The 25,540-nt window shown below is 36.3% G+C and overlaps 1 protein-coding gene across 1 annotated transcript in view; it reads left to right on the top strand.

The window, feature by feature from the left end:
- DNAAF11 (dynein axonemal assembly factor 11) overlaps positions 1–13,200 on the top strand; it is a 31,096-nt gene extending 17,896 nt beyond the window's left edge. Inside the window, exons 9-12 of the mRNA XM_042869840.1 lie at positions 624–693; positions 1,533–1,628; positions 5,102–5,187; positions 12,953–13,200. Coding sequence (XP_042725774.1) covers positions 624–693; positions 1,533–1,628; positions 5,102–5,187; positions 12,953–13,139 — 439 coding nt within the window. The 3' untranslated portion in view covers positions 13,140–13,200. The remainder of the gene's footprint in view (positions 1–623; positions 694–1,532; positions 1,629–5,101; positions 5,188–12,952) is intronic.
- The last annotated feature ends 12,340 nt before the right edge of the window (positions 13,201–25,540 follow it).

Genomic DNA, 25,540 nt, shown 5'->3' with positions numbered 1-25,540 from the left:
AAATATGTTCTCATACTTTCACTAGCTGGCCACAGGAACAAGAGTATACTTCACATGATGAAGAGCAGATGTTAGATTGGAGCTTCTACAGGTCACAATCTTTGTTTGCCAGTACTGGAATGTAAAAATACTGTTTTCTGGGAATATAAATATTTATTTTCAATTGATATAAAAAGGGTCCCTTTATTAAAAATTTACCAGCTAACAATAGTAGCAGAATGCTTCTACAGTTTTAAATAGCAAGTAAGCAAATTTTCATATTAATGTAAAGCAGCATACTAATAAAAAAAAAACACACACACACACAAAAAACTTCTCTGTTTTCACAAAGATTTTGAAACACTGGAGTTATACAATAGCTGTACTGAAATACTGTTGTGGACTTGGCAGAATTCGGCACTATTTTATTTGATGTTCTGTGAACACACATAGGAATATCATATTTTTCTTCCAAAAACCATCCCACTAAATCTAAGTAATATTTCATTTAACTTAATAACTAAAAATTGAATTTTATAGTTTACAAATTGTCAAGTTATTACTAAAGAGTTAAATAATCTGAAGAGTTTATGTACTGAATTGTATTGTGAAGTTTATTAATTTATATACATTTATTTTTGAAGACATCTGGACACTTCTCTGCTTGATATCGATGTCCAGCCAACTTACATACGAGTACTGGTGAAAGGAAAGGTTAGTTTTGTTCTTATTAAATTCATGTCAGATCAATGTTTAGTTTATGCAATGGTTATTCAGTGTACTCTGTAGCTGACTTACACTAATTATCAACTTTCGTGCACATATTCAGAAAAAACACTCTTTCATAATTGCATTATTTTGAACCACGTATAAACTGTGGAAATTCTCACCAGAAGAGATGCAAAGCCTGAAATGAAATTCTATTCTCTCTTTCTCTCCTTCTCACTTTTTATTTCCATTATAGTGTACCATAAATCACTTAAGAGAGCTTATTAGTTGCCCTAGGCTACTATTTAGCAGTTTCACAATCTGGAATTTATAGCAGACGGAAACAAATGGATGTGTATTCCTTTGAAAGAGTGTTTAAAATGCCATTTTACTTTTCTCCCTTCTCAATGGTTCTATTTTTATTATCAGTTTTTTGAAAAATTTGAAACATTTAAATAGTAAACTGAAGTCCATATTTATGACTTTACCGACTGCATAAATAAAATTTCAGAATTAATTTAAATCTAAAATAGACTAGATAAGCTTTCTCATTTAATTGCTAATGTAAGTCAAGCATCAGTTTACAACATTTTTTAGAAACATTACTTCAGAAATGACAGCAATTCAAAAATATACATATAGCTATTCTTGTTAGTAAAAGCTGTTTAGCATGTTAATCGTGTATTAGGATTAGTAATACTGTATTTCAATTGAGAGGTTTTAGACATAGACTGCTATTAATATCAAAGAATGTGATGGTTATCTTATGTGTGTGTGTTCTATCCAGGTTACAAATAAAAATAAAAAAAAATAGCATGATATACTTCAATTCTGTTTTCTCACAGACATTCCAACTAGTGCTCCCTGAGGAAGTCAAGCCAGATAGCAGCTCTGCTAAAAGATCACAAACAACTGGTCATTTAGTTGTCAGCATGCCAAAGGTATGAAAAATAATCTGAGGAGGCATCACAGGAAGGTATTTAAAATGTTATGAGTACACTGGGAATGTTTCTGAGTCAAAGGTAATAACTAGCTAGTTAAAGTTATTCAGGATATATTTCCCAAAGAAGGAACATTCCAGAATGATGATTTAATCATAGTGCCAAAAGGTCTGATTTAGAATTCCTTTAAAGAACTCTTAAGGAAATCAATATTAATAGAACTTTTTCCCGTATTTTCAACAGATACAGCTTTTTATATGTGAAAATATCCTCTGCAAAATCTGTCATGTTCTGAAGCCATGTATGAAGAAGTGTTTATAATAGAACTGAAAATAAGAAGCTTTTTTGTCTATATGAGATAATAAGACCAGATGAATTTTTCAAAATTCGTGTGGCCCACACATGTGTGAAAATGACATTTTTGGGACACAAATCCTTGTCAAAATGCTTTCTATCCATAGAAATCATATTAATATGAAAAGAATGTATTCTAGGAAAGTAATATAATGAATAAATTTTGGGAGTAACTGTAATGCCAGCACAAGCTTTTCTTCCAGAACTTTATGGTTGAAGATATCAACAATATTTGATAGCACTAATTTTTTATCATAAACTTGATATTAATTTGATATTTCAAGATGAGAGGAAGGACAGTTCATACAGCTTCTTTTCAGTTTGTATCAGTGATAAGAAAAACCTAATGACTATATTGCACTATATTTAACATTTCTGATCCTGATAAATAATTATTAAAAAATAAAATATAAATTATATAAAAAATAAAATTATTTGTAACTAGATAAAAGAGCTAGCAAGTTCCATAGGTAACTGAAATTCTTAAAATACTATTAAACTAAAAAGCAGACTTATACAGAAGGCTTTTTGCAATACTATCCAGAAAAGATCTCTAACAGAATGCTAACTGAATTCAGTGTTTTTTTTTCTTGCTTTAGTGAGTTTCTGGGTAGGTTGCTAAACATTTCACTGTACATCTTCCAGCCTGTTCATCATATTTTCCCAGCCTTTAAAATGAGAAGTAAAATCTCTCTAGTTGACTCTCCGATGGCCTTGCCATTCATAGATATTATAGATAGTAAATTCCACATAACGCAGAAGAAAGTAAATTATTTTCACCTCATTTTCTGGAAACACTTTTCTTAAATGTACTATTTATTGTACAGCAAACCAATGCAGAATGGGCGTCAGAAATTTCTAAGGCACTCCCTAAATATCAAAATATCTTGCAGGGAAGATAAAAAGTGAGAGTTTCTTGGTTAACTTTAACCAAAATTGACATATTAAATCATCAATTTTGTAAAATGCCACCAATAGATTATGCCAGAGTCTTGTTAATTACTGCTCGTGAACAATAACAGAAATCAGCATTATTAGCAAACATTTTTTTATTCAGGGTTCTGATACATTCTGTATCATGTTTCATGTTTTAAAACTTAGCTTTCCTTGTGTTAGTAAAGCAAAGGGAAAACTTTGATTTTTTTGTTTAACCCTTCATTATAGAAGCAATAACAAATGAATTCTGACAGCTTTTTATAGTGTAGGCGTTCAAAAGCATTCAGAAACTTAAAGGCCATTGAGAATTAGTTACCTTAATATGAAAATAGAAGGATATATATCACACATGTCAGTGTAAGAATTATCTGATAAAATTTCATAGAATTCTCACTCAGCTCGGTGTGGAAAATGTAGTAATATTTCACTGCCATCCAGTTCATATGGAGACATACAGCTGTGGAACCCTACAAATCATTTCTTCCTTCAGAATAAATGTGTTTCTGTTGAACTCTATTACTCAGTGGAATTCACATTGCAGGAAAAGAAAGCCATTGTAGGAAAAAACTGTAGGCTGAAAAGATGACTCAGCTTAAAAATATTGTTTTCACAAATTCCTTCTCTTTTCTCAAATATATGCCAGATTCTGTTTAACACATCCATTTTTAGAGTTATCTGCTAATGTTCTTAAAAGACCTCTCTTATCTGGTTTCTGAACATTCTAACTACTAACAACGGTTTCATAGAACTACTTCCAGAAAGCTTCACTATATTCACTTAGACTTTCTTCCTGTATATTACAGATTTCAAATTCCAGTCATTTAAATTTCTCCTGAGCCCAAAGTCTTATATTTAGCCAAAGTTTAACTCCGTCGTTTCCGTTTTCCATATTAGTTAAGCTCACTTTCTTGACTTCTCTGAGAGATCAGCATGTGATCACTGTCCTGTTGAACCTCACATACCATGGTTGTATATTGTTTCAAAAGAAACAAAAATGAAATAGACAATATCACCTACTTTTTTTCTTGACATCTTTTGAGCAAGAGAGCTTTTGAGTAAAAAAGTGATGATATAGTACACGAATCCTAACCCTTTTCTTATTTGACAAAACCTTGAAAAAACTTTATCCTGTTGAGGAAATCCAATCTTTCCTGTTGATTGCAGGACCAGTGATTTTCCTTACTTTCCTTGTCAGTGTATTCAGTGGGTGAAGTAAGGAACATTAGTGTCAGGGTCATCAAAGGAATGCACATTAGGGCGCCCTGTGAAGTGAGGGAAGATTCAAAGAAAAAGACTTTCCTTCACCAGAGTGTATACAGAATCAGAAGGGATCAGCCTCTTGGCAATGCATTTCAGAAATGGATTATAGAAGCTACAGAATTATAAATCTGTCTTACTTGTTACACAGTTTGGAGCAAAGACTTTAAGAGATCTGGAGCAGAATACTTTCAAGTCAATGTTACCACAACATACTTGTTAAAATAAACTATTTGTTTTAGTTCTCTTATAGTTCCGTTATGTTCCTGCTCTCCCCCTTCCTTTCAAGTGCTTAAGGGATCCCTTTCCCATGACGTTGTTATGAAAGGAAAGAGAGATGTTTTTGCCATGAGAAATGAAATATGTTCCTTAAAAAAAATGGCGATGGACATGTTTTCTTTGAGAAAGGGAATTCACCTAGGCTTCAATCTTGAAATTTAATTTTAGTAAAGTTGCTGAAAGACTTTGTAGTCGCTTCTCCTTTTCATAAATAGTGAGAAGTCCAGAACTTAGCAGGTGCTTTAATAAAAGTGTCTGAACTAACATAGACATTACGACTCAAATACAAGCAGAAGATGCATCAAGAAAAAGCTCATTAGCTACAGAGAAAATCAGTGTGCATTATTTACGTGGTACTAAACAAGAAAACATATATATATATATATACATATATTTAAAACATTTAAAAATATACATACTCATGTATGTATTTGAATATGATTCCATTTAAATCATTTGGTTAAATGGCCTTATACATGTTTCATCCTGAGTGAAGAGTTTTAAAACCTAACAGAAAGACAAAAGGTCACAAGAGAAAATTTATTCGCATCCTCTTACTGCTTCAATTTTTGACAGATAATTTAAATGCTTTTGAGCATAAATATCAACTTTTGTGGGACGTATTTTTCTGTCTATTTTTATTTTAGGTTAAAGAAATAATCCTGGCTAAGCAAAAATCATCAACTTCAGTCAAACCATCTGACAGCAACACGATGTACAGAAAAAGTACAAGGTAATTCCTTTTTTTCTTTTCCATTAATTTTAATTTTTGTACTTAAGTTATTCAATTGCCAGAGTATTTGCTTCCTATTGAGTATCTTATTGTTAAAAGTACGAAAATATTCATTTGTGTAGGTTACAACACTGTATAAAAACCTTAGACTAATAGCCTGTCTGGTGCTGTTTATAAAATGGTCTGCTCCAATAGCAGAGCCAAAAAAGCACTTAATTCTGCATATCAGTTTTGTTCCATCAACTCATTCAAATTATTGAAATAGTGCACGCTAAAACTATACTACCTACTGGGAGTTGTCTCTGCACAACTTCTTGTTGTGTAGCCTCTCAAAACCATTTAGAAAAAAAGAGGTTTTGAATCTTTCTCATGAATGTATTTGCTCACTGATAGCGTGAGTATACACGTTGAGGTACTGCACTAAGTAGCTTCAGAAAGCAATTCTGCAAGGTTTTTGTTTTCCTGGGGTGCATTAAAAAGAACATTTGCAGCAGCTCAAAAGAGATTCTGCTCCCCTTCTCCTCTGCCCTGGTGAAGCCACAACTGGAGCACTGTGTTCAGTTCTGGGCTCCTCCGTTCAAAAAAGTCAGAGATTTCCCAGAGAAAGTCCAACTAATACATCAGTCTGGTTCAATGGCAGTGGCTGCAATTCTTAGTGAGGTTTCAAAATGTTCATCAGAGATTTTTGATGAAATTTTCCTCCTCCTGTACTGCATCCTTGAAAACAGTTGCTTGCAAATGTGTGTATTGCCAAAAAGGGGTGATACAAATAAGGCATGACTGTGAAGTGAGGACATGTTTTTCTCTGGTAAAACAGGGCTTGTAAAAGTAAAGGGACACAGTCAGATTTCTGAGTTGAATCTCTGGACTTTGTATGGCTAATGAATGAAAATGCATACAATTATTTGCCATAACTTGTGCCGGCACTGCACTGTGCCCTCCCTGTGCCCTGGCTGCAGCTCAGACAGAGTTAATAGCACACCTACAGTTGGCTGTTGCTGAGCAATGGGTTGCTTACAGGGTTGGGCCAGACGGCTTGTTGTGGCACAGCCACTGTGCTAGCCTCATGTTGCTCATGGGACATGGGTTGGTTATGCCTGGACTACATGATCTCCAGAGGTCCCTTCCAACCGCTGTGATTCTGTGGTTATGCAACATAGGTTCATTCTATTACATGTGCCATAAACTCTAGCTCTTAAACTCCTTCAGATAGTAGTTAATGACTGCTGGAAGCTAGCAAATATCAGGGATATGCTATGATTTTTTCTCTTACCACGTGTTGATAACCATTAGAGCAGATAGACACAGGGGTTGATGGCCACATGGCCTTACTAAATACAGACATTTTGATGTATGTTACTGTATTTTGCTTTTCCTCTTGTTGCAGGCAACAATATTCATACCGTTGTGAGATATGGTAACTGCAAAGTTTGTTAAGCAGCTTATTTGTACCAAAAGTGTTGTATTTCCTTGTTTGGCTTTGTTGTGGTACACACTGGTAGAAAGGCTAGGCAGACAGTAGAGGTTATCATTATGGATCATGTCTGTTCTTGGTCTCAGTATTTAGGATGCTGGCCAAATGGCACTGCAAGTGTCTCATGTTGTTTTTCCTGCTTTTTGTTTCTTAATTTTAATAAGGATTGTTTTTGTCTTCTTTTCTTGACTGGCCTGCCTAGCGAAAAGACAATAAGATGACTGCAAGAATTTGTTGACATCCCAGATGAGACACAACTACTGTACCCTTTCCTTAGGCAGCTGTGATTACTACAGTTCACCTTCTTAATTACTGAGTATTTCAATTATTTTTTAAAAGATGGGCTTTCCATGGTTCTTTCCAGCAGAAGCAGAAGCTACAGCCTTTGAACATTAAAATAAATCAGTTAAAAGAAATGTATTAACTGTTCTCTAGGAGAAAATCAGATCTTCCTACTTTAGATACACAACCTCTCTTCTAAATGGATTCTTCCAAACAGCAAAGAGCTGGCAACTAGTGGGTTGCTAATACGTATTTCCTTAGAACACTCCAAAAGGAAGTGTCTGAAGACTAATAATGAAGCAGGCCCCCTTTCCAGCCAAGAGGTGAACTAAAGGTACTCCATGGCAAAGTGCAAGGAGTTTTTAGATTTCAGTCCACTTTTAAGTAATTATTAAAATATTTACTGAGGATTTTGAAGGAAAAAATGCAGTTTTTAGTGTTAAAATATTTCAGGAGTGCAAATCACAAAAGGAGAATTAGGAAAGAGGCATTTTGAATTACAGCTCTTTCTAAAAATACTAGGTTTTGACCTCTGAATTTGAAAAATTGCTGACTAGCCAGATGTTAAAAACTTGCTGAATAGTTGTCTCTTAGATTACGGAAGAAATTCATTACAGTGATCACACTTGACAGATACAGATGTCTAAGCTAAATTCTGTCAGACATAATCTGCTAAACTATAATACAGTGCTTTAAATTTCTTAACTCATTAGCTGTATTATATGATGATGCTCACTACTTCTGCCACATTCTATGACTGTATACAAAACTGTATTTCAAACCTTCAAAGAGATAAGGTATTTTAGCAGGAATTTGGTTTCTTGATTTATTATACTTATAGAACATCTACTGATAAAGCAGCTGCATCTGTCAGGCTTAACTGTTAGTGGCGTCAGAATTTATGAGGAAAAGAAGCTGAATTTGCCATTGGTACATAGGTGAAATTTACGTAGGTAGGAACTTACTTTTCTCAAATTATACTGGAAATTTAACAGTAGCAGATACATAAACCTAATGACTCTTATCCCATACACTCAGCTTTAGACTGTTCCTCCTATATCATATTGGAAAAGAAAAAAATAGAAAATGGGAAACATCTCTAAATGTTAATATACACTGTTGCTGTTTGATCTGGCAGGCAGCTCAGCACCACCCAAGCTGTTCCCAAGAGGAGGGAATTGGAAACAAAATAGAACTCATGGGTTGAGATAAAAGCTATTTACTAAGACAGGAACAGAAAATGAAAACAAAAAATGCATTCTAATTTGAATCCTTGAAAGAATCTTTGCCAAGTGTAGGACTATTCTCCTGTCCACCAATTGATTAGCTGAGGATCTCTCCCAGCACACTTCTGCAGTTTGCAGAAAGAGATGAGAATTTAATGTTGCAGAAAGGAATACCATAGAACAAAATGACTAATTTCCAAACTGGAAATGTGAAGTAAGATGAGGGTAGAAGTTTTATGAAGCTGTAGACAAACTAACCTGAAGGAACTGCAAGCAGATTTTATGCAGTTTTTCAAAACTCAAATTCACCTTCATTTCTGCTCCTAAATCAGGAATGAACATTTTAACTAAAAGACAGGTAAGTGCAACTGAAACGTGGCCTACACAAAAGATGAATAAATGTGTGGCAAGATCACAATTGGCAAATCAGTTATCAGTTCTACTGAGATGTCATGAGTGCCTTCTACAAGACCTAGGAGTTGATCACAGATCTAGCCAGTTGAATGGATTTGCAAAAATAATCTTTTTGGGCTACATAGATTGATATCTTTTATGAAGATACTGAGAATTCCTGCTCTCAAAGCAAGTTACATTGTCTGAAATAGGAGAAAACATAGAAGTAGTAGTTCAACTGACTTTAAACAGAAACTAGATCAGGTCTGACTAAGAAACATTTTTAAAAGGCTTTTTTTCACTGTGAAGCGTAAAGCATAGATTGAATTGCATTCTCATGGATGCCCAGAGCTAACCAAAATATGCAGTATACACCTCTATCTTTTGACTAACAGAGGAAAAAAATGTCGGGCGCCTAAGAAATGATTTGAAAATTAATTTGCTCACACATGTGTCTAATAATCCATAGTTGTATAAGGGCAAGGACAACTTGGAAAATTCTCAAAAATACTGTTTAGTTAGTTCTTGAGCTTTAAAATCTAAAATCATCTCAAAATGTACGTATGTGATAAGGATAAAAGACTCAGAGCATAGACATACTTAACAGTGTTTTCCATAGAATCATAGAATGGCCTAGGTTGAAAAGAACCATGAAGATCATCTAGTTTGAACCCCCTTGCTATGAGCATTATTTATATAACGTTTCAGTACTTTTTAAGTGAGGTCTTAACAGTTTGTTAGAATGAAGTGTTTTCAGTAGAAGCTTCCCCGATGTTTAAACAGGACTCAGCTTTGACTAACAAATTTAGCAGTGCTTTTTGTTTTTCTGGGATAATTAAGATGCAAAAATGTGGTTTAAGATGGATTTGTATATTGAACATATTGGAGCGTGTTTCTTACTAACAGGCAAGGTCAGTTTAATATTGTGAAGTGACTGTGAAAAGAAAGGTAAGGGACAGAACTGTGAAGCTGAAACTTGGATTGGTTCTCCAGAGCTGTTGGTCATACTTTGTAAATATCATTGCAAATGCTGATGCAAGAAAGGAAACTTTCAGTCAAATGCCAGTGTATTTTCTGGATCACGAGTATGAGAAATCTTTGGCAATCCAAACTTTTATTGAAATTCAGAAGTTGAAGCAAGAAAATGTAACTGTCAAATCATTAAAATATCAAATGTTGGAATTAAGAACGGTATGAACAAAAGTGTAAATTATAAAAAACCCCCTCAAATTATCAGAGTTGTGCTCTGTCACACACCAGATTGATCAGCAGGCTGCTATAGTTATGCAAAATTGAAGGACTGACTGTCATTTCTTTATTGTGAAATCTTTTTCTTTTTTGAAGAATCTTTCAACTATATAGAGATAGAAATAACCTTTCTAAGGGAAAGAAATGCCAGGGAAAAAAAAATCACTTGATATTATTTATTTTGATGATCTAATCTGTAGATCATCATTCTTGCTTGGGTAGAGACCACTCAACAGCAGGTAGCAGTGCCTGAAATTGGAATCATTTGTGAACACTGAGGCTGATAGATATATTGTAGTTGGTCTTACTGTCTTCATCACTATTTTACCACTGTTTATGAAAAAGCATTAGCAACAAGAATAGTTTTTACTCTCCTAGGCAGAAAATCTTTGCATTCCTTCTTCCAGAATTTTTCAGATAGTCATGACATCATCAGTAGTCATACCATTTTTTCCATAGAAGCGTGATGGGAAGAGCGCATTTCCAGGAGATGTGCAATGGCAGTTCTGAAGTTAATGCTTCCTATTTTATTATGTTGGCCCACGATATCAGAGGCAGATGTGGGTGGTATGGCGGTAGAGGTTGAATCATCCCAGCAATATTCTGTTACATTTTGTGGCACCAACTGAAATTAATTGATATTTGCTGAATATTTACAGAGACCAAACAGTGGATGTGAGCACTGTGAGGCAGTGGGTGGTGCATTTCAGCAGTGGCAACAATGACATGAGACACAAATCATGTTCTGGATGACCATGGAGATATTTATGAATGCAACATGAAGGATCTTGTTCGTAGCTGATGAAAATTCACAGCTAATGGTGGTGACTGTGTCTCGAAGCTGAGAGATTGCTCTGTCAAATAGTGTTATTGTGCTCTTTGTATCTGTTGTAGTTTCCATGGAAATAAATAGGAAACAATAATTTCAGAGTGACTTGTGTGTATGTGTCATATATGCACTGAATTCAGCATGATTAAGGCTTGTCATCGTCCAAACATTTCTTTTATGATAGCTGAGGGAGTAACGTGAGCTGTACTAAAGAAGTACAGAATATCTGACCTGTGATGATTCTCAGTCTTTCCTATTGTCCTTGCTAATCCTAGGTAACACTTGCTGATTAAATTTTGAGAATGACTGGTGACAAGCTTGTTGATGTGGACTGTTACTTATGATGCAGTTAATTGTTTTTTGGTGTATTGAAGTTTATTCATCTACTAAGCAATGAATTATTCAAAATCCATAATGTTGATTGTATTTTCATGACTAGCAATTTGTACAATTTTAGAACAAATGCAAATTACCAGTAATAATTGAAATAAATCAAATCAAGGTAAATCTTTTCTACCATGTGAGTGAAGTACATGCTGAGGCTGATTAAATTTAATATTTATGCTTTTTTACTTTTTTTCTGAGATGCCTTCAAATTAGCGACTTGTCATTAGTGATTATATTAATTTTCTAGACAGGAAAAAAAAAGAAAAAGGTGTTCTTTTTAGAATCCCCCAGTGGCTACTTATAAAATCCTTCAAAGTGACAGCACTTTTCACAAATCACAGAGGAAACAGAACTGTTTCTTAACTCTAAGGAATGAACATTTTCTGGAATGTTGCCACAGAATTTTGTGTCATTAAACTGTTTAGTTTAATTAAAAATCTAGCCTCAAAAATGGAAGAACATTCAGAGTAAAGAAATGACAATTTTCTTGTATCTTTCCTCGTAACATATTTTCTCAGTGGCTTTTGTTTTCATCGCTTGTGGGAAAAGATTATTCTGATTATTAAGAGGTAGGCTTCTCTGGACATTTCCTGCTCAGCAAAATGGGCAAAAAATTCCCTTAGAACAAGAAAATTCTAGTGGCATAATGCTGAAAGAGGTGGCTAATCTGACTATTACTCTTCTGTTAGTCATGTTTTCCTTGGCCCTAGCATAAGTGAAGAAACCTGCCTCTTCATTTCTCTGTAAGTTGGGCAGGGATCTGACACACAGGCATGGCCTGGGAGACTAATGAAGAAGCATGGGCAGACTTTGGAAGCTTCTTCACAAAACCTCGCTTTTTAAAAACTGAAGATGATGTATTTCAGATTAAAGATCTTCTTATATACTTTATTTACATACTTTCATTACCTAATTTGTCATCAAAGTAAAGCATTTTTTTCAACCAGTAACCTTGCTACATTTTCCTTTGTTCTAGTCTTAGTAAACCTTTCTGATCTCCTGGGTAAACAAGGAGTTTTCTCACATCTTGTAATGTACTGTCTTTTGTAATGTTTAGCTTGGAACTTTGACCCAAAGTAGTCCTTAGTGTAATAGTAAAATCAGTACGAAGATAAACAAACCATGCTGGAATTTTCAGAAATTAGATCATCAGACAATGAAATTCCCATTTTGCCTTTTTTTAAAAAGACAGACTTTGCAAGACAAAGTATATTTCAAGTCTTTGATCATCATGTGGTGTTGTTTGGTTGCCTTAATGAGTGGACTGTCCTCATCTGCAAGTGTAATCTAAAACAATTTCCTTAATAGTGGTTGAATCTGGAGATTCTTTTGTACTTCTGGCCTTTCTTATACTATCTTTTTTTCATAATACAAACATTGCTAGTATTTCCACTAACAAAACCTACGAATTAGCTAATATAAGCACGCAAATTAGTACAATTACATTTTCTGTCTAATTAAAGGAGTATTTCTGCTTTCCAAAGATACATTTGTCATCCTATAACTAATAATCACCTTGTGTGATAACAGTGAACAGAAGGATGAAGGAACAGTTATGATTGTAAAATCCTGTCTTACTTCAGAAGCCAGTCACTTAAAATATGACACCAGCAATCTTCATGTCCTGATATTAGACAAATTACAGATGCCAACAAATTAACTATCAGTGTTTATTTTTGTAAGATAGAGATTCTGTTGTAAAAAATAGTGAAGATTTAGCTGTACTTTTGTAGTACTCATTGTTCACACTGAGTTTTTGTAACGAACAATTTTCAAGTAATAAGGACTTTTAATCCTCATTTAATTGGGCTCAGTAACAACTCTCACAATGAAGTCATTAAGTTTAATAACAGGTATCCAAAACAGTGCTGTTATATTTGACCCTGAAATGAAGGTTTTTTTTTTTTTGTTTCCCTCTTGTTTCAGAAGCAAACCAGTTGAGAAATTAGAAGTGGATCCTGACAAGTATTCATTCCCAGATGTGACAAAGATAATCCCAGAAAAGGAACAAATTGGACGAGGACCTATTAAGCTACAGCCAGAGAAGATTACAGAGACAGTGAAAAGCAATGTTGATTTTGAAAATAATGAAGAAGTACCTCCCTTAATTTGAAAGATTCTTTATTAGTCTCTCTGTTTGTAGTCTGTATACCTGAGTTGTTTTCATGATCTGATGCGTAGAGTAAGTATTATCTGGCTGAAGCTGGAAATGTCATTACAGTTCTTGCCATAAACTTTGTTGTACTTCTGTATTCTGGTGTATTTTCTGTAAGTATATTGCTTATATAATTTTTTTTCTTTTCTAGGTTGTTTACTCTGTAAAGCCCAAATGAGAATGGGGGTCAAAGAGTCACATATTGTCAGGTTTTTTTTTCTGAAGAATTACTGTTTAGCTTAAAAGGGCAGCAAGGCTTGTGAAGGACTTGAAGAATATGGCCTGTGAGGAGAGACTGAAGGAACTGGGGCTGTTTAGTCTGGGGAAAAGAAGGCTGAGGGGAAACCTTATTGCTCTCTTCCAATATCTGAAAGGTGCTTACAGCGAGAGCAGGGCTGGTCTGTTCTCAGTGGTGACAGGATGAGGGGAAATGGCCTCAAGTTGCACCAGGGTAAGTTTAGGTTTGATGTCAGGAAAAACTTCTTTACAGAAAGGGTTGTTAAGCACTGGAATAGGCTCCCCAGGGACGTGGTTGAGTCACCATCCCTGGATGTGTTTAAAAACCGTCTGGATGTGATGCTCAGGGACATGATTTAGTGGAGGGCTGTTAGAGTTAGGATAGTATGGTTAGGTTGTGGTTGGACTCAATGATCTTTAAGGTCTTTTCCAATCTGAGTGATTCTATAATTCTGTGGATTATTATTGAAAAAGAAAAGAGAAGGAAGGAAAAACAAGACAAGAATTATGTTTATTCTGACTGAACTAAAGATAGTAGAAAAATCTGTGTATTCTTCCAGTGCTTTCATTTTCATGAAGAACAGCACTAAAAGAATGTGATGTATTCTGGGAGTGAGAGACATTGCTTTACTCTGCCATACGTGAATTTCCCAGCATAATACAGAGCTCCTACATCCTGGAGTTGGTATACTGGTGCCACTCCTTGAAAATGTTGGAAGAGAAGGTATCTCAGACACGTGGCACTGTGGGGGAGATGACAGAAAACAGTAAGATTTCTTGTTCCTCTAAATGCAGCTGCTCTGAACTGTTCCAGATTTTTCAGGCAGGCATCCTTTAAAATATCAAGGCTAATTTTTAGCTCTTGTTAGCATCGAGATGAAATAGGACTGTGAAGCTGGAATGAGATGAGCTTCTATTTCCCTAATTTTTTAGCCCATTTTTAGCAGCCACAGACTGCTATCGTATTTTTCCATCAGCTTCTGAATTGCCCTGGAAGTGAAACAAGTGGCATCAAAGAATGAATGTATTCTGAATTACCATTTCATAACTGAAAATTATTGCAGTTAAGTAAGACCAAATTTCCTTTTTCCCTCTCTGTTTTCCCAAGAAAACGAGGTTCATGTCATTCTTATCTCAGTTCTGCTTTCAAAAGTAATTTTGGTTATTTTTACCCTGTTTAACAGAAAAGAAGAATCACAGAAATATTCAGCTCCTCTGAAGTTAGTGAAAATGGCCACTGGGAAGAGAGAACTTAGGAATTATTAACTCTGTTAGTAGTCACTCAGCTAATCACTATGTCAGTAGCTCTTTGGGCATGTTAACACTCTTGTTGGGCGGTAGTTAGAGGAAGGAGTGAATGATGATGGTGATGAGGCTCTGGAAACCTGAGGGGAAGCTGATGGGTGTGGGATGTATTTACAAAATAACCTTAGACCTTGAGTTGCTATGGAAAGAGATGTTAGATACTGAGTAGACAAAGGAATTTTGCGGAAGGAGGGTCACAGCAAGTATTACAAGGTTGGGTTGTTGGTGAAATGTGAGAAATGGGGGACAATATGACATCAAATCAGGGGAAATCGAGCCTCATTAACTCTGTTGTCTATAAAACAATTGATTTCAGGATGTATGTGCCCGAATGCCTCTTCTGATCTTTTAGTAGGGAAACTAGCATTTAAACAACTTTTTTTTTTTAAAAAAAAAGTTTTCAGACCAAGTTTAAAACAAACAAACAAACAAAACAAACAAACAAATAAACAAAAAAAAAGAGAAACTCCAACCAAAAAAACAAATTAAGTGATCTACATTACCTTACTAGTTCATTTGAAACTGTTTCTCTGTAAAGGAAGACTTCTTTGGCCCTGCAGAAAGAAAATGCTTGTGATTCAAAACAGCTTTTACTTCTAGCCAAACGGGATGCAGCAAGCAAATTAAACTCAGGAAGTGTCAAAGGGTGTTTTGTGGTTAGATTTTATTTTTGTCTTTAAAATAGAAAATTAATAAGATGTATTTGTAACCAAACCACTAAAATGCCACTTAAGGTATGTTGTTAAGTAGCAGTCTAGGCTCATGTAGTACCCATAATAATGGTCAGTGCATTTCATGATATATATTCTTTGATATATTCTTTGAAAGTGGCCTCCCTTTTACTTAGAAAAACATAATGCAAAAAAATGCAGTGGTTAGAAAGAAAGCATTACAATTGAATTCTGCCTTTTTTAGCCTCTCTGAAATGCTTTATGGTTCTTCATAGATGTTTAATGGAAGATAAAGATGAATAGCCTTCTTTTAAAGTGTACTGGAAAGAAATAGAATATATCCATCGACTCAGGCTGATGGGTTGAACTGATGCATTTTCTTCAGTTGCAACCTGAGAAGGTTAAAAAAAAAATTGAGTTTTATAGTAACTCTGCATACACAGAGAGATGAAAAGAAAATGTATATATCACAAAGATATTCACCAAAGTTGGATTTGGACAGACTCGATCTATTATAGAATCATCTTGGATTATTCTTTTCCCATCTTGTACATTACTTGAGTTTTTCCAGTTCCTGAGAAAATTCATTCATGATGTAAGACTCTCAGCCCTGGAATCTAATTAATTAGCTATACCCTGGTAACTGGAGTACTAAATACTGGTGCCATCTTATGCAAATGTGTATGTGTAGCAGGGGAACAGTCAAGTCTAATAGAGTTTACAGCAGTCTGATAGGCAATTTATCTTCTGATTTCTTTCAAATCTTCTCTGTTCTTTGTATGTAAAGGGGTGAATTTTGCTGACCTTGGGATGGGTGAGGAAGAGAAGCTCCACAACCATTTTGTGGACAGAAAACAGTTGATTTTGGCAACAGATCCAAAAAATGTCTTCCTTGTAGCTTTATTGATTGTTGTGGGGATTTTATGATGTTTCCAGGAGATGCTTATCTCTGAAAATCTTGTAGGGACAATCCACAATACAGACTTCCAGGCAATGATGAGCCTTGTGAGCTTTAGGAGTCATGGAAAGCAAGCATCCATACAACTTGGTCATATAAGATCATTTCATTTTTCCTAAGGAAAATTTGACCCTTGCTGTCAAACCAAAGGATAACAGAATTAGATTTTTTTCCCATTCAGACTTAGTTTTCTTTCATCTGGTTTCTAGTGGATAAATAATATTGTTTCAGGGGAAAAAAACCAAAATACGTTTAACTTATATGCAACTTCACTTACATCTCCTAGGAAAGGTAATAGCAGGTACCAAACATAACTAGAACTAAAAAGAACGAGTTCTTACATATAGGTTGCCATAATCTTGGTATCCAGTCTGAAAATGAGATGTTTTCTGAGAAACAGCCTTGGTTGAAAGTTTCAGTGTGTGCATGGGCCATGGAGAATGCAGGCAGCAGGTAACAGCGGAGGAAAGTGTACAAGCACAAGATGAGGCCTGTCACACTGTGCACAATAAACACACATCACAAAGCATCAGCTACTGATCACTAGGGTCATGCAACCTAGTGCTTTCTTCAAAACCGCAGAATGGGATGCAAGTTTTGAATTTACTACGTCAGAAGAGAATTTTGTTGATGCACAGGACATTAGCCTATTTCCTTTAGAAGGAATTGTAGAAAGCAGTGGCCATAGGATACTTTTGCAATAGAGATCGGAAGTATTTGCAGGGCTAGCACACGCATAATATCCATGTACTGCATGGAGCTGTTGAAAAGCATCTTTTCACACAAAGATGTAGTATCATGTTTGTTATCAGAAACTAATCACAGCAGCTGACATCGATCCATCAATCTACTTTTATGTACTGCTTTTGGAGACTGTTGAGCTTTGGCATGAACGCTGCACAACCATTGGATTGAGAATTTTCCAACAGTTTCTTGTGTCTGTGTGCTAGAATGCCAAATCTTTGCTCCCAAAAATATAAGGTAGCTGGATAGCAGTTGTATGACCCATTACCCAACACTCCAGCAATTCCTGTTATTGTTTAATCATAAATGATTTCATAATAGTTAAATTTCTTCTGGTACAGAATCATTAGCAACAAGTCAAAGCTTACTGTTCTCATTCACACCATGTTACTGATTTGGTATACAACTGTCTCCCTCCACTTCTGATACACTTGTGAAGTGTATAAGAAAAATCTTGGCAAAACTGAAAGCCAGGAAAGCACCTTACAAATTATTGTGGATGAAAAGCAAGGCATCATTTTAGAAAATAGAGCTTACTCTGAGAGTGACAGTATGTTTTGTGTTTGCACAAGGAAAAATGACCAAACAGACCATGACCAAATAGTGGTAGAGCTATTAGTTATGAGCTGCTATTAGTTGCACAATCATGCATTGAAACCAGCCAGTATTTGGGATTATTGGGAACTGTCTGACTGGGATCTCTCTGATGTAGGCTGTACCAACAGTTCTTGCACCAAACATCTTACAGTCAAAGCATTATTAGAGGCACATACATAAGGCCACAAAACTGTTTACTGTACTGTCTTCAAATTTTTATGAATTAGCTAAGCTAGTTTTAAGACTTATTAACATTAGAAAGAGCATAGAAGAAATAAAAATAATATCCCCCGCTGATGCAACTGTTGGACATGTTACTTCTGTTCCTTCTTTCTTTTAACATAAAGTCAGACAGATTGGACATAGCCACTTCTGCTTTTCTGCCTAACAGGCCCTTTCTCTGCCCAGGGAACCATCCATTGAGGCCTTAAGCACCTTCAGGAATGGGACATCCACAACTTCTGAGGGCAACCTCTATCACCCTCTAAGTGAAAACTTTCCACCTAACATCTAATGTAAATCTCCGCTCATCTATTATTTTATTATTATCCCCATAAATCTCATCAGGTGGTCTCAAACATGCTCTTCTCGTACAGTGGGAGGCTTTTTGGTGTCCCAACTGCCACTTAGAGGTTCAAGGATGTGAGAGGTGTAGGAAGCCTGACTGGCAGTGAAGGCTGAGGCAAATAACTTGTTGAGTACCTCAGCCTCCTTCATGTCTGAGGAAACCAGTAATGCTTTAACTTTGGTTGGTCTGTCCAGTACATAGACTGGGGAGTTCGGATATCCTCAATGGACTCCAGGAGTCTCCTGGATTGCTTGCAGCTTGCCGTGTTGCTTTCCGAGCAGACATCCAGGTTGTTGAAATCCCCCATCAAGATGAGAGCCTGCGAGTATGATGCTTCTTTTAGCATCCTTATGACAGGAATATAATAATAACAGAATCCACACTGGGATTCTTACTGTTGTTACCAGGAATACAGTTTTCAGCATAGCACAGTCTTAGCATCTGGAGAAAGACAACTCGGAAGTTATAGCATGTGTCACAAAGCAGAAACACTAAAAAGCCCGATGGCTCTAAACAGTAAGCATTTTTTTTCCCTCAGAAACTTCACACAAAATATGTGCATGAAAGAGGAGACTGGTGAACATTTGGTTAGAAAGATGTAAGCTGTGGCTGTGTGTTGACCCCTGCTTTTCTGCTCTCAGTGCTAACCATCTGCAACTCTACTGGCAGCATAACTACGCCTGTTTTACAGTGTATATAAATTTGTGTTGACTCCTTTGGTGTTGCAACCAGGCAGGCAGCCATCTGATTTTTTCAATAAAAGATTTCACTGAGATTGGTAATAATATTACAACATGCTTCCAGATTTAAATGAAAGTGCATCAGCAGTACAAAAAATTTTAAGGAGAAAACATTTGCAGAGATTTTTTCATTCCTTGTGAAGCATTGCTGAAATGTAACATTCCATCATCTGTGAAATAAATCCAGACTTACTGGTTCTCCTGCACAGAACTCCATTCTGGAATGGAAATTTTCTAAGACAATCGAGGTTTTGGGTTTTTTTTTCCCTTTTACACACACATATACGTATACATACATATTTCTGCAATCATTTTATTTATTGAACCATCAACCCAAGACGTATTAATCTTTTGAACATTTAAAGATGTTGGTATCCTACAGGATTCTCTGAACTTCCTATGAGCTTATCATCAGCATCGAGTTACATCTTCAGATGTCTATAGGAAAAGATGCACCGATCTCTAAAATTATTGTGATTCTGTGATTATTCTAATGAGAAATATATATCTGTTTCAATATATGCTTACATTTCTGTCACAGAATCACAGAATCACAGAATTGTAGGTTGGGACCTCCAGAGATCATCGAGTCCAACCCCCCTGCCAAAGCAGGTTCCCTACACCAGCTCACACAGGAAGGCATCCAGGCAGGTCTTGAACATCTCCAGAGAAGGAGACTCCACCACCTTCCTGGGCAGCCTGTTTCAGTTCCTGTTCCTGTTCTGCTTGATCTGGCAATTCTCCTATGAAACATTATCAGTTTCAAGCATTATTAAAACTTTTTCAAATCTGTCTCTAGTACAAGTTTATATTATTTTAGGACAATCAATTAAATTGCTTCAATTTCCTTCCCACAAATCTTGAGATTTCTTTTGAACATTTGTAGAGTGCTAGTGAAGTGTCAAAGGCCCCTGAGATATATTAATCTGTACCTTTTAGGTATGAGTGTCTAGTCAGATTACTTTGTGCCAACTGTGTTGGGGTGATTTCTGTGGGGCTGAAGGTGATTTTTCACACTTTATCAGCTGTGATGAGACACATCTCATGTCTGTGATCTGTAAAGCAATTTCTCCCTCCTTATCAGTGTTTGACAACAGTGGATGTTTAACAATGGGGCTAATCAAAACCAGATTACACTACTAGATTTAATGAGGCAGTGAAAGGGTTTAATGACTAATGAAAGCTTTTTAAAGCTTGTTCCAAAGGGATTGCTTAGTTTAATATTTTATTCTAAGTAGCAGAGAAACATTTGGCATGGAAGTTGAACTTAATCAGTGAAATGATTTTCCCTGGGTCTACTCAGCTCCAAGCTGAAATCTTAGATCTAGTTTCTGTTCTCTTTTTAGACAAAAATGCACTTCTTTCCCATTGTGTCAATTCAGGATTTAACGTGTAGGCTATATGCAAAGTCAACTGGCAAAAATGACTTTTTAAATCAGCTTTGGACTGATGCGACAGACATCACTGTTGCGAATAAGCAAGCTGTGATATCTGAATCGCAGTATTAAAGCAAATCGCTACATACTGTCATAGGTGGAGAAGTCTAGCTTTTATATAATGCACTGAATTAGTTTCAGCACCTGCTAACTCCTGAGATATCAGAACTTCAGTTTATCACATGAACCTTGAATCAAGAAATAAATGGCTCCTTTTGGTGAGACTGAAATTCTAGGTTTCCCTCCTTGGCTGTAAAAACTTTGCGTAGCATTTTTTTTATATGGAGCCTCTTTCAGGGTGGAAGAGAGGATCCAAAAATTCATTGTCTGTCCAATGCTTGAGTACCTGCGTATTGTGTATGAATGCAAGTATAAATGTTTTTCCTGCTGCTTGTGCTCTTACCACCTCTGTTCTTCCTATTGCATACAGGGACAAGACAATGGCCTTTTCATGTGGTTCTAGGAATCTGTTCCATTCAAATACAGAAAAAAAAATTGCTTATAATTTACTGTATAAGATAGAGAGGCAGAAATTCCCAATGATGCCTCTAACTTCACTTGAATGAAAGTGATTCATGGTGAGCTAAATGCAACTTAAGCTTTGAGCACATTAAAAATGCAAATACAATATCTAGATGACCCAGAATAATGGCTAGCATACTGCTCTACGGACTGTAGCTATTTTCACCATATTCTTCAAGATTGAGCTGGACTCATTTACACCTGCAGTCACCCCTAGCTGCTTTTCTTTCATCATTTGTTTTCTCTCTCATGCAGAGCCATTAATGACCTGCATCTCATTTCAGCCTGTGTTCAGTATGAGATGATGTTATAGCCTGGTTACTTGTTCAAATCCTTGTATAACAACTAGCAATAAATGGCATTAGATCCACTCCACACTCCTTCACCACATCTGCCAGACTGTTTCTATCCAAAAGGAATCAGTTTGCACACACCAGGATTGTTGGCAATGCAAAAAGAGACAAGCAGGAGACTTACTTCACAAGTACCATCTTTTGGACTAAACTCTGTTTTGAACAGACTTCGCCAGTCCATTTCCACTACTGCTTGTCTTTGTGGTGATATTTTGCATCTTTCATGCTGATTTTAGAGTTCTTGTTTTATGTTCATGGGAACTTGCCATTTGCTTTTGTAAAAGGAATTTGAGTAAACATCTTGATGAGCAAAGTAACTCTCTAATTCGGCAAGGCATTATGGCTTAAAGTCAAGATCAGAGTCGCTTAAGGTAAAATGCCTTTGGAATAAAAAATCCACAGTGCTCAGAACCTCAGATCCTTTGCTCCAGGTCGCTGTAATTCAGACCTGACTGATTCCCAGAAATATCTGAGCTTGGCTGTTTTATTTAATCTCTACAATATTCCTGAGGAACTTCATTGGCATTGAATAAAAGACGATCAAAGATCTTCATTCTCATCTTACAGAATGTGTCAACCCTGGAGGTGTTCAAAGCCAGATTGGATGAGGCCCTGAGCAGCCTGATCTGGTGGTTGGCAACTCTGTCCTTGGCCAGGGAGGTTGGAGCTCAATGATCATTAAGGTCTCTTCCAAACCAAGCCATTTTATGATTCCGTGATATTATATAAAGTGACATACCTCAGTGTATTGAAAAACCAAGCTGTTTTAAGCAAAATTATTTTCCCCTTTCATTTAGAGGCACTAAACTGCTGATTCATTAAACACACTCACTTGTGATTTTCTGAATTCTTTACTTTTCTTAGGCAGTTTGAGTTGTGACTCTCATTTCATAGCCTCAAAATTTATCTCAGCAAATGCTATCATCTCAGTATTCATTTCTTTTTCTGTACTGTTTGGGAAGATGTTGAACTGCCCAACTTTGAACAAAGGTCTCTGGGGATGCGCAGATAATCCTCTTCCATTGTGAGAACTGACCATTTATCCTATACTGTTTTCTGTCTCTGAGCAATTTCTGAACCTTGAGGTAACCTTCCTTCTTATCCCATGACAGCTTAGTTCCCTTCATAATCTTTCAATCTTGTCAATGGATTTTTGAAAAAGCTGAGTACATATCAACTAGAACATAATTTTCCACATGCTCACTAAAAATATTTCTTTTTGAATTGAAATATTAACACTAAGATTTTCAAGTGAGTGGTGATGTCAGTTGGTTCCATTTTTAGTGTCTAAACAGAGCTGCCTTATGAGGGCAGTATTTTTTCACTTTTTTGAAAAAGTACTGAGACTCTGCCTTTTGTCATCTCCTTGGAGGAGTCTATAACGTACAGGATCATTTGTTCCAGCTTAAAAATTTTGTTTGGCAATGTGGGAATACATAAACTAAGTAGAATATAGCAACATTTCTTATGCTCAGGGCAGAAGCTGGTGGTCACAAAACAAAGCTGTAAGGAATTTTTTAAAAAGTGTCCTCAAAAATTGACACTTCTTCTTTGCATCTGACTTCTGTCAGTTTAGCAGAATTTATTAAGCAAGTGTTTTTTTTCCCCATGCTGGCAGATTGGATGTACAAAGATGCTTCCAGTTCCAGAGAAAGCAGAGGCAATAGGTAGAGTACTCACTCTTCTGGAGAGGAGATGAGGCAAAACATGCTGAGATTCCCAAAGGCACCGAAGTGCAAACAACCTTCTAGAAGTTTTGTCAGTGTCAGTGCCTGGCAGTAAATATTCAATACTTGCTCAAGTTGAATATTAGGAAAAATTTCTTCTCAGAGTGGGGAGACATTGGAAAAAGCTGCCCAGAGAGGTGGTGGAGTCACCGTCCCCAGTTGTGTTCAAGAGATATGGAGATGTGTCACTGAAGGACATGGTTTAGTGGTGTGGCAGTGAAGGATTGATGGTTGACCTAGATGATCTTAGTGGTCTTTCCAACCTTAATGATTCAATTATTCTGTTCTACAATTCTAAATTCCTAGGAGATTTACTGATAGGTGCCAGACAACTGCCATCTTCATTTCCAGCAAGAACAAGCAGAAACATATTTCTCAAAAATATTCTTTTTAACTGCAAAGTCATTCCAGAAGAAAAGTTCTCCAACAGCTGGTAGTACAAATTTTTAATTTTACCTTTGGGAACCTATTATCAAATCCATTTTTATTTATTTTTTACCAAAGTCAACAAAATCTTATTCTGCACTGAGCTGGAAATAACCAAATGTTCTCTTGATCCTTTTCAACTTGATAGAATGCATCATTTGCATGTCAGTATTCTTTAGTAGATCCACACTGTACATCATTTGCACACACTTAACTGTATGACAATTAACAAACGAATACCCACATATGATGTAGTTTTCTTGGAAATGATAAGGTGTTAGTAGGAGTTTTACCACATTCATCATTTTCATTGGCATTATGGGGAGAAGCAATTACAGTAGCTATACTAAATTTATCACTGCACTCTGTTGAGTGTGCAGAATTTGACCGTTTACCCTTGGATACACTAATAGTCTGATATAGAAATATAGCAGACCATAGAAATGCAAGAGTTGTTTTAAATTTTATCAAGAAACTTACTCTGAATTTCATCGTAAATAATTTTGGAGTTAAATGGATCTCTGGAGTCTAAAAATAATCTTTCAAGTGGCAGTAGCACAAGTATCAATGAACCTGAGAACATCAGTCAGGAGAAGAAGCTGTGGTTTGGATTTACAAACATATGCTAGTCCTTTTTCCTCTATGAATTTGTGCAGTTTTCATTTATTTCCTCCTCCATTACTTTCAGGATAAGAATGGCTATGCAGTCAAAAATTCATCTGCATTCCCATGCAGATGTCCTGCATCCTTGGAAAGAAGATATAAATTGTTGCAACACCTGTGCATGTAAATCCACTTGTGCACTGCTAAACTAGTGCGAAGTGTATATGTATCAAGCTCATCATAAACAGACCATTGGTCTTTAATCTTGTCCCATGTCACAAAGCAGAATTTCTCAATTGATGGTATAGAATGATGCAAATAGTATTGGAAGATTAGGACTTGTAGCAGTGGGAAAACTAAATCTCTCTCTCCTCTCTGCCTTCACACAATTAAGGTAGGAAATTCTCCTGTCCATATTTCAAGGCCACATATTCCATTTACATTGCTGCAGCTCGCCCTGGGATCTTAAGGTGAAATCCTGGTTGAGAGCTCACCCATCCAAAGCCAGTATGAGAAAAACAAGAGGCCCAGTTGCAATGGGAGGTGAAGCTATAGCAGCAGTGGATGAGGAGAAAACAAAGCAGTCTTGCTTATCTGAAAAGGACTTTCATTCCTATTCACAGATTTACTTAGAGTTTAACTGAGGACAGCAGTTATTCTGTGCCAGATTGGAGAAATAGAATCCAGCCTGTGGAAGTTAATTCAGTCTGCTGTGAGATATATGTGGCATGCTGTCTTGACCTGTGTTTGCTGTTATATCTCAAAAATTGCATAAGCTAATGCCAGCTTGTGTCTCTACTTCAGTCTGCAATCTCTACTCCAGTCTGCACCAAGTCTATCCATTTGGTGACAAATGCAATTTTCTCCATCATACTTGAGACAGGCAACACCCTAATGACAAATATTTCCATCACTATTTGCTGTGTCAGATTTATCACCTTATTCCTCACGTTGCCAATCAAGTAATTAATTTCATCCTTAATATGGCCTAAAAAGGTGAGGCCTCTTGACTTTTCTTTCTACTGCAGCACATTCTCTCCTTGTCATGCCTTGTCTGTACCTCCGTGCAGAGCTGACCAATTCTGCAACATCTTTTATCTATTCTTTGTTCCTGTAGCACAGTCTTTGGCCCTGTCCATGGGTCAAAGTATACCTCTAATTGTATGGGTTTTGCTCAAAGCTAGGTTGTGCCAAATGCCTAATAAGGACTTTTCTTTGTCATTTCAGAATTAATTTATTACCCAAACTCTATGCACGACAGAGAGTGCTTCTGTAACAAAGAAGGAGACAGGTGAAGATGGAAAGGGTCACCATATATGATGATGATAAGCCTTTGATGGGAGTGGAGGTGAGGCAAGGGGCTCAGCTGAAGTGCATCTACAATGTATGCAGTACGAGCAAAAACAGGAGGAGCTGGAAGCCATTGTACAGCAGGCTAACTATGACTTAGTTGCTCTCACGACTGGAGTGCT

The sequence above is a fragment of the Lagopus leucura genome, unplaced genomic scaffold (genome assembly GCF_019238085.1).
Source record: "Lagopus leucura isolate 7727_CA_CO unplaced genomic scaffold, USGS_WTPT01 Super-Scaffold_100002, whole genome shotgun sequence".
Classification (NCBI taxonomy): Eukaryota; Metazoa; Chordata; class Aves; order Galliformes; family Phasianidae; genus Lagopus; species Lagopus leucura.
Note: the sequence above shows the minus strand (reverse complement) of the source record. Positions and strands in the feature narration are given on the sequence as shown.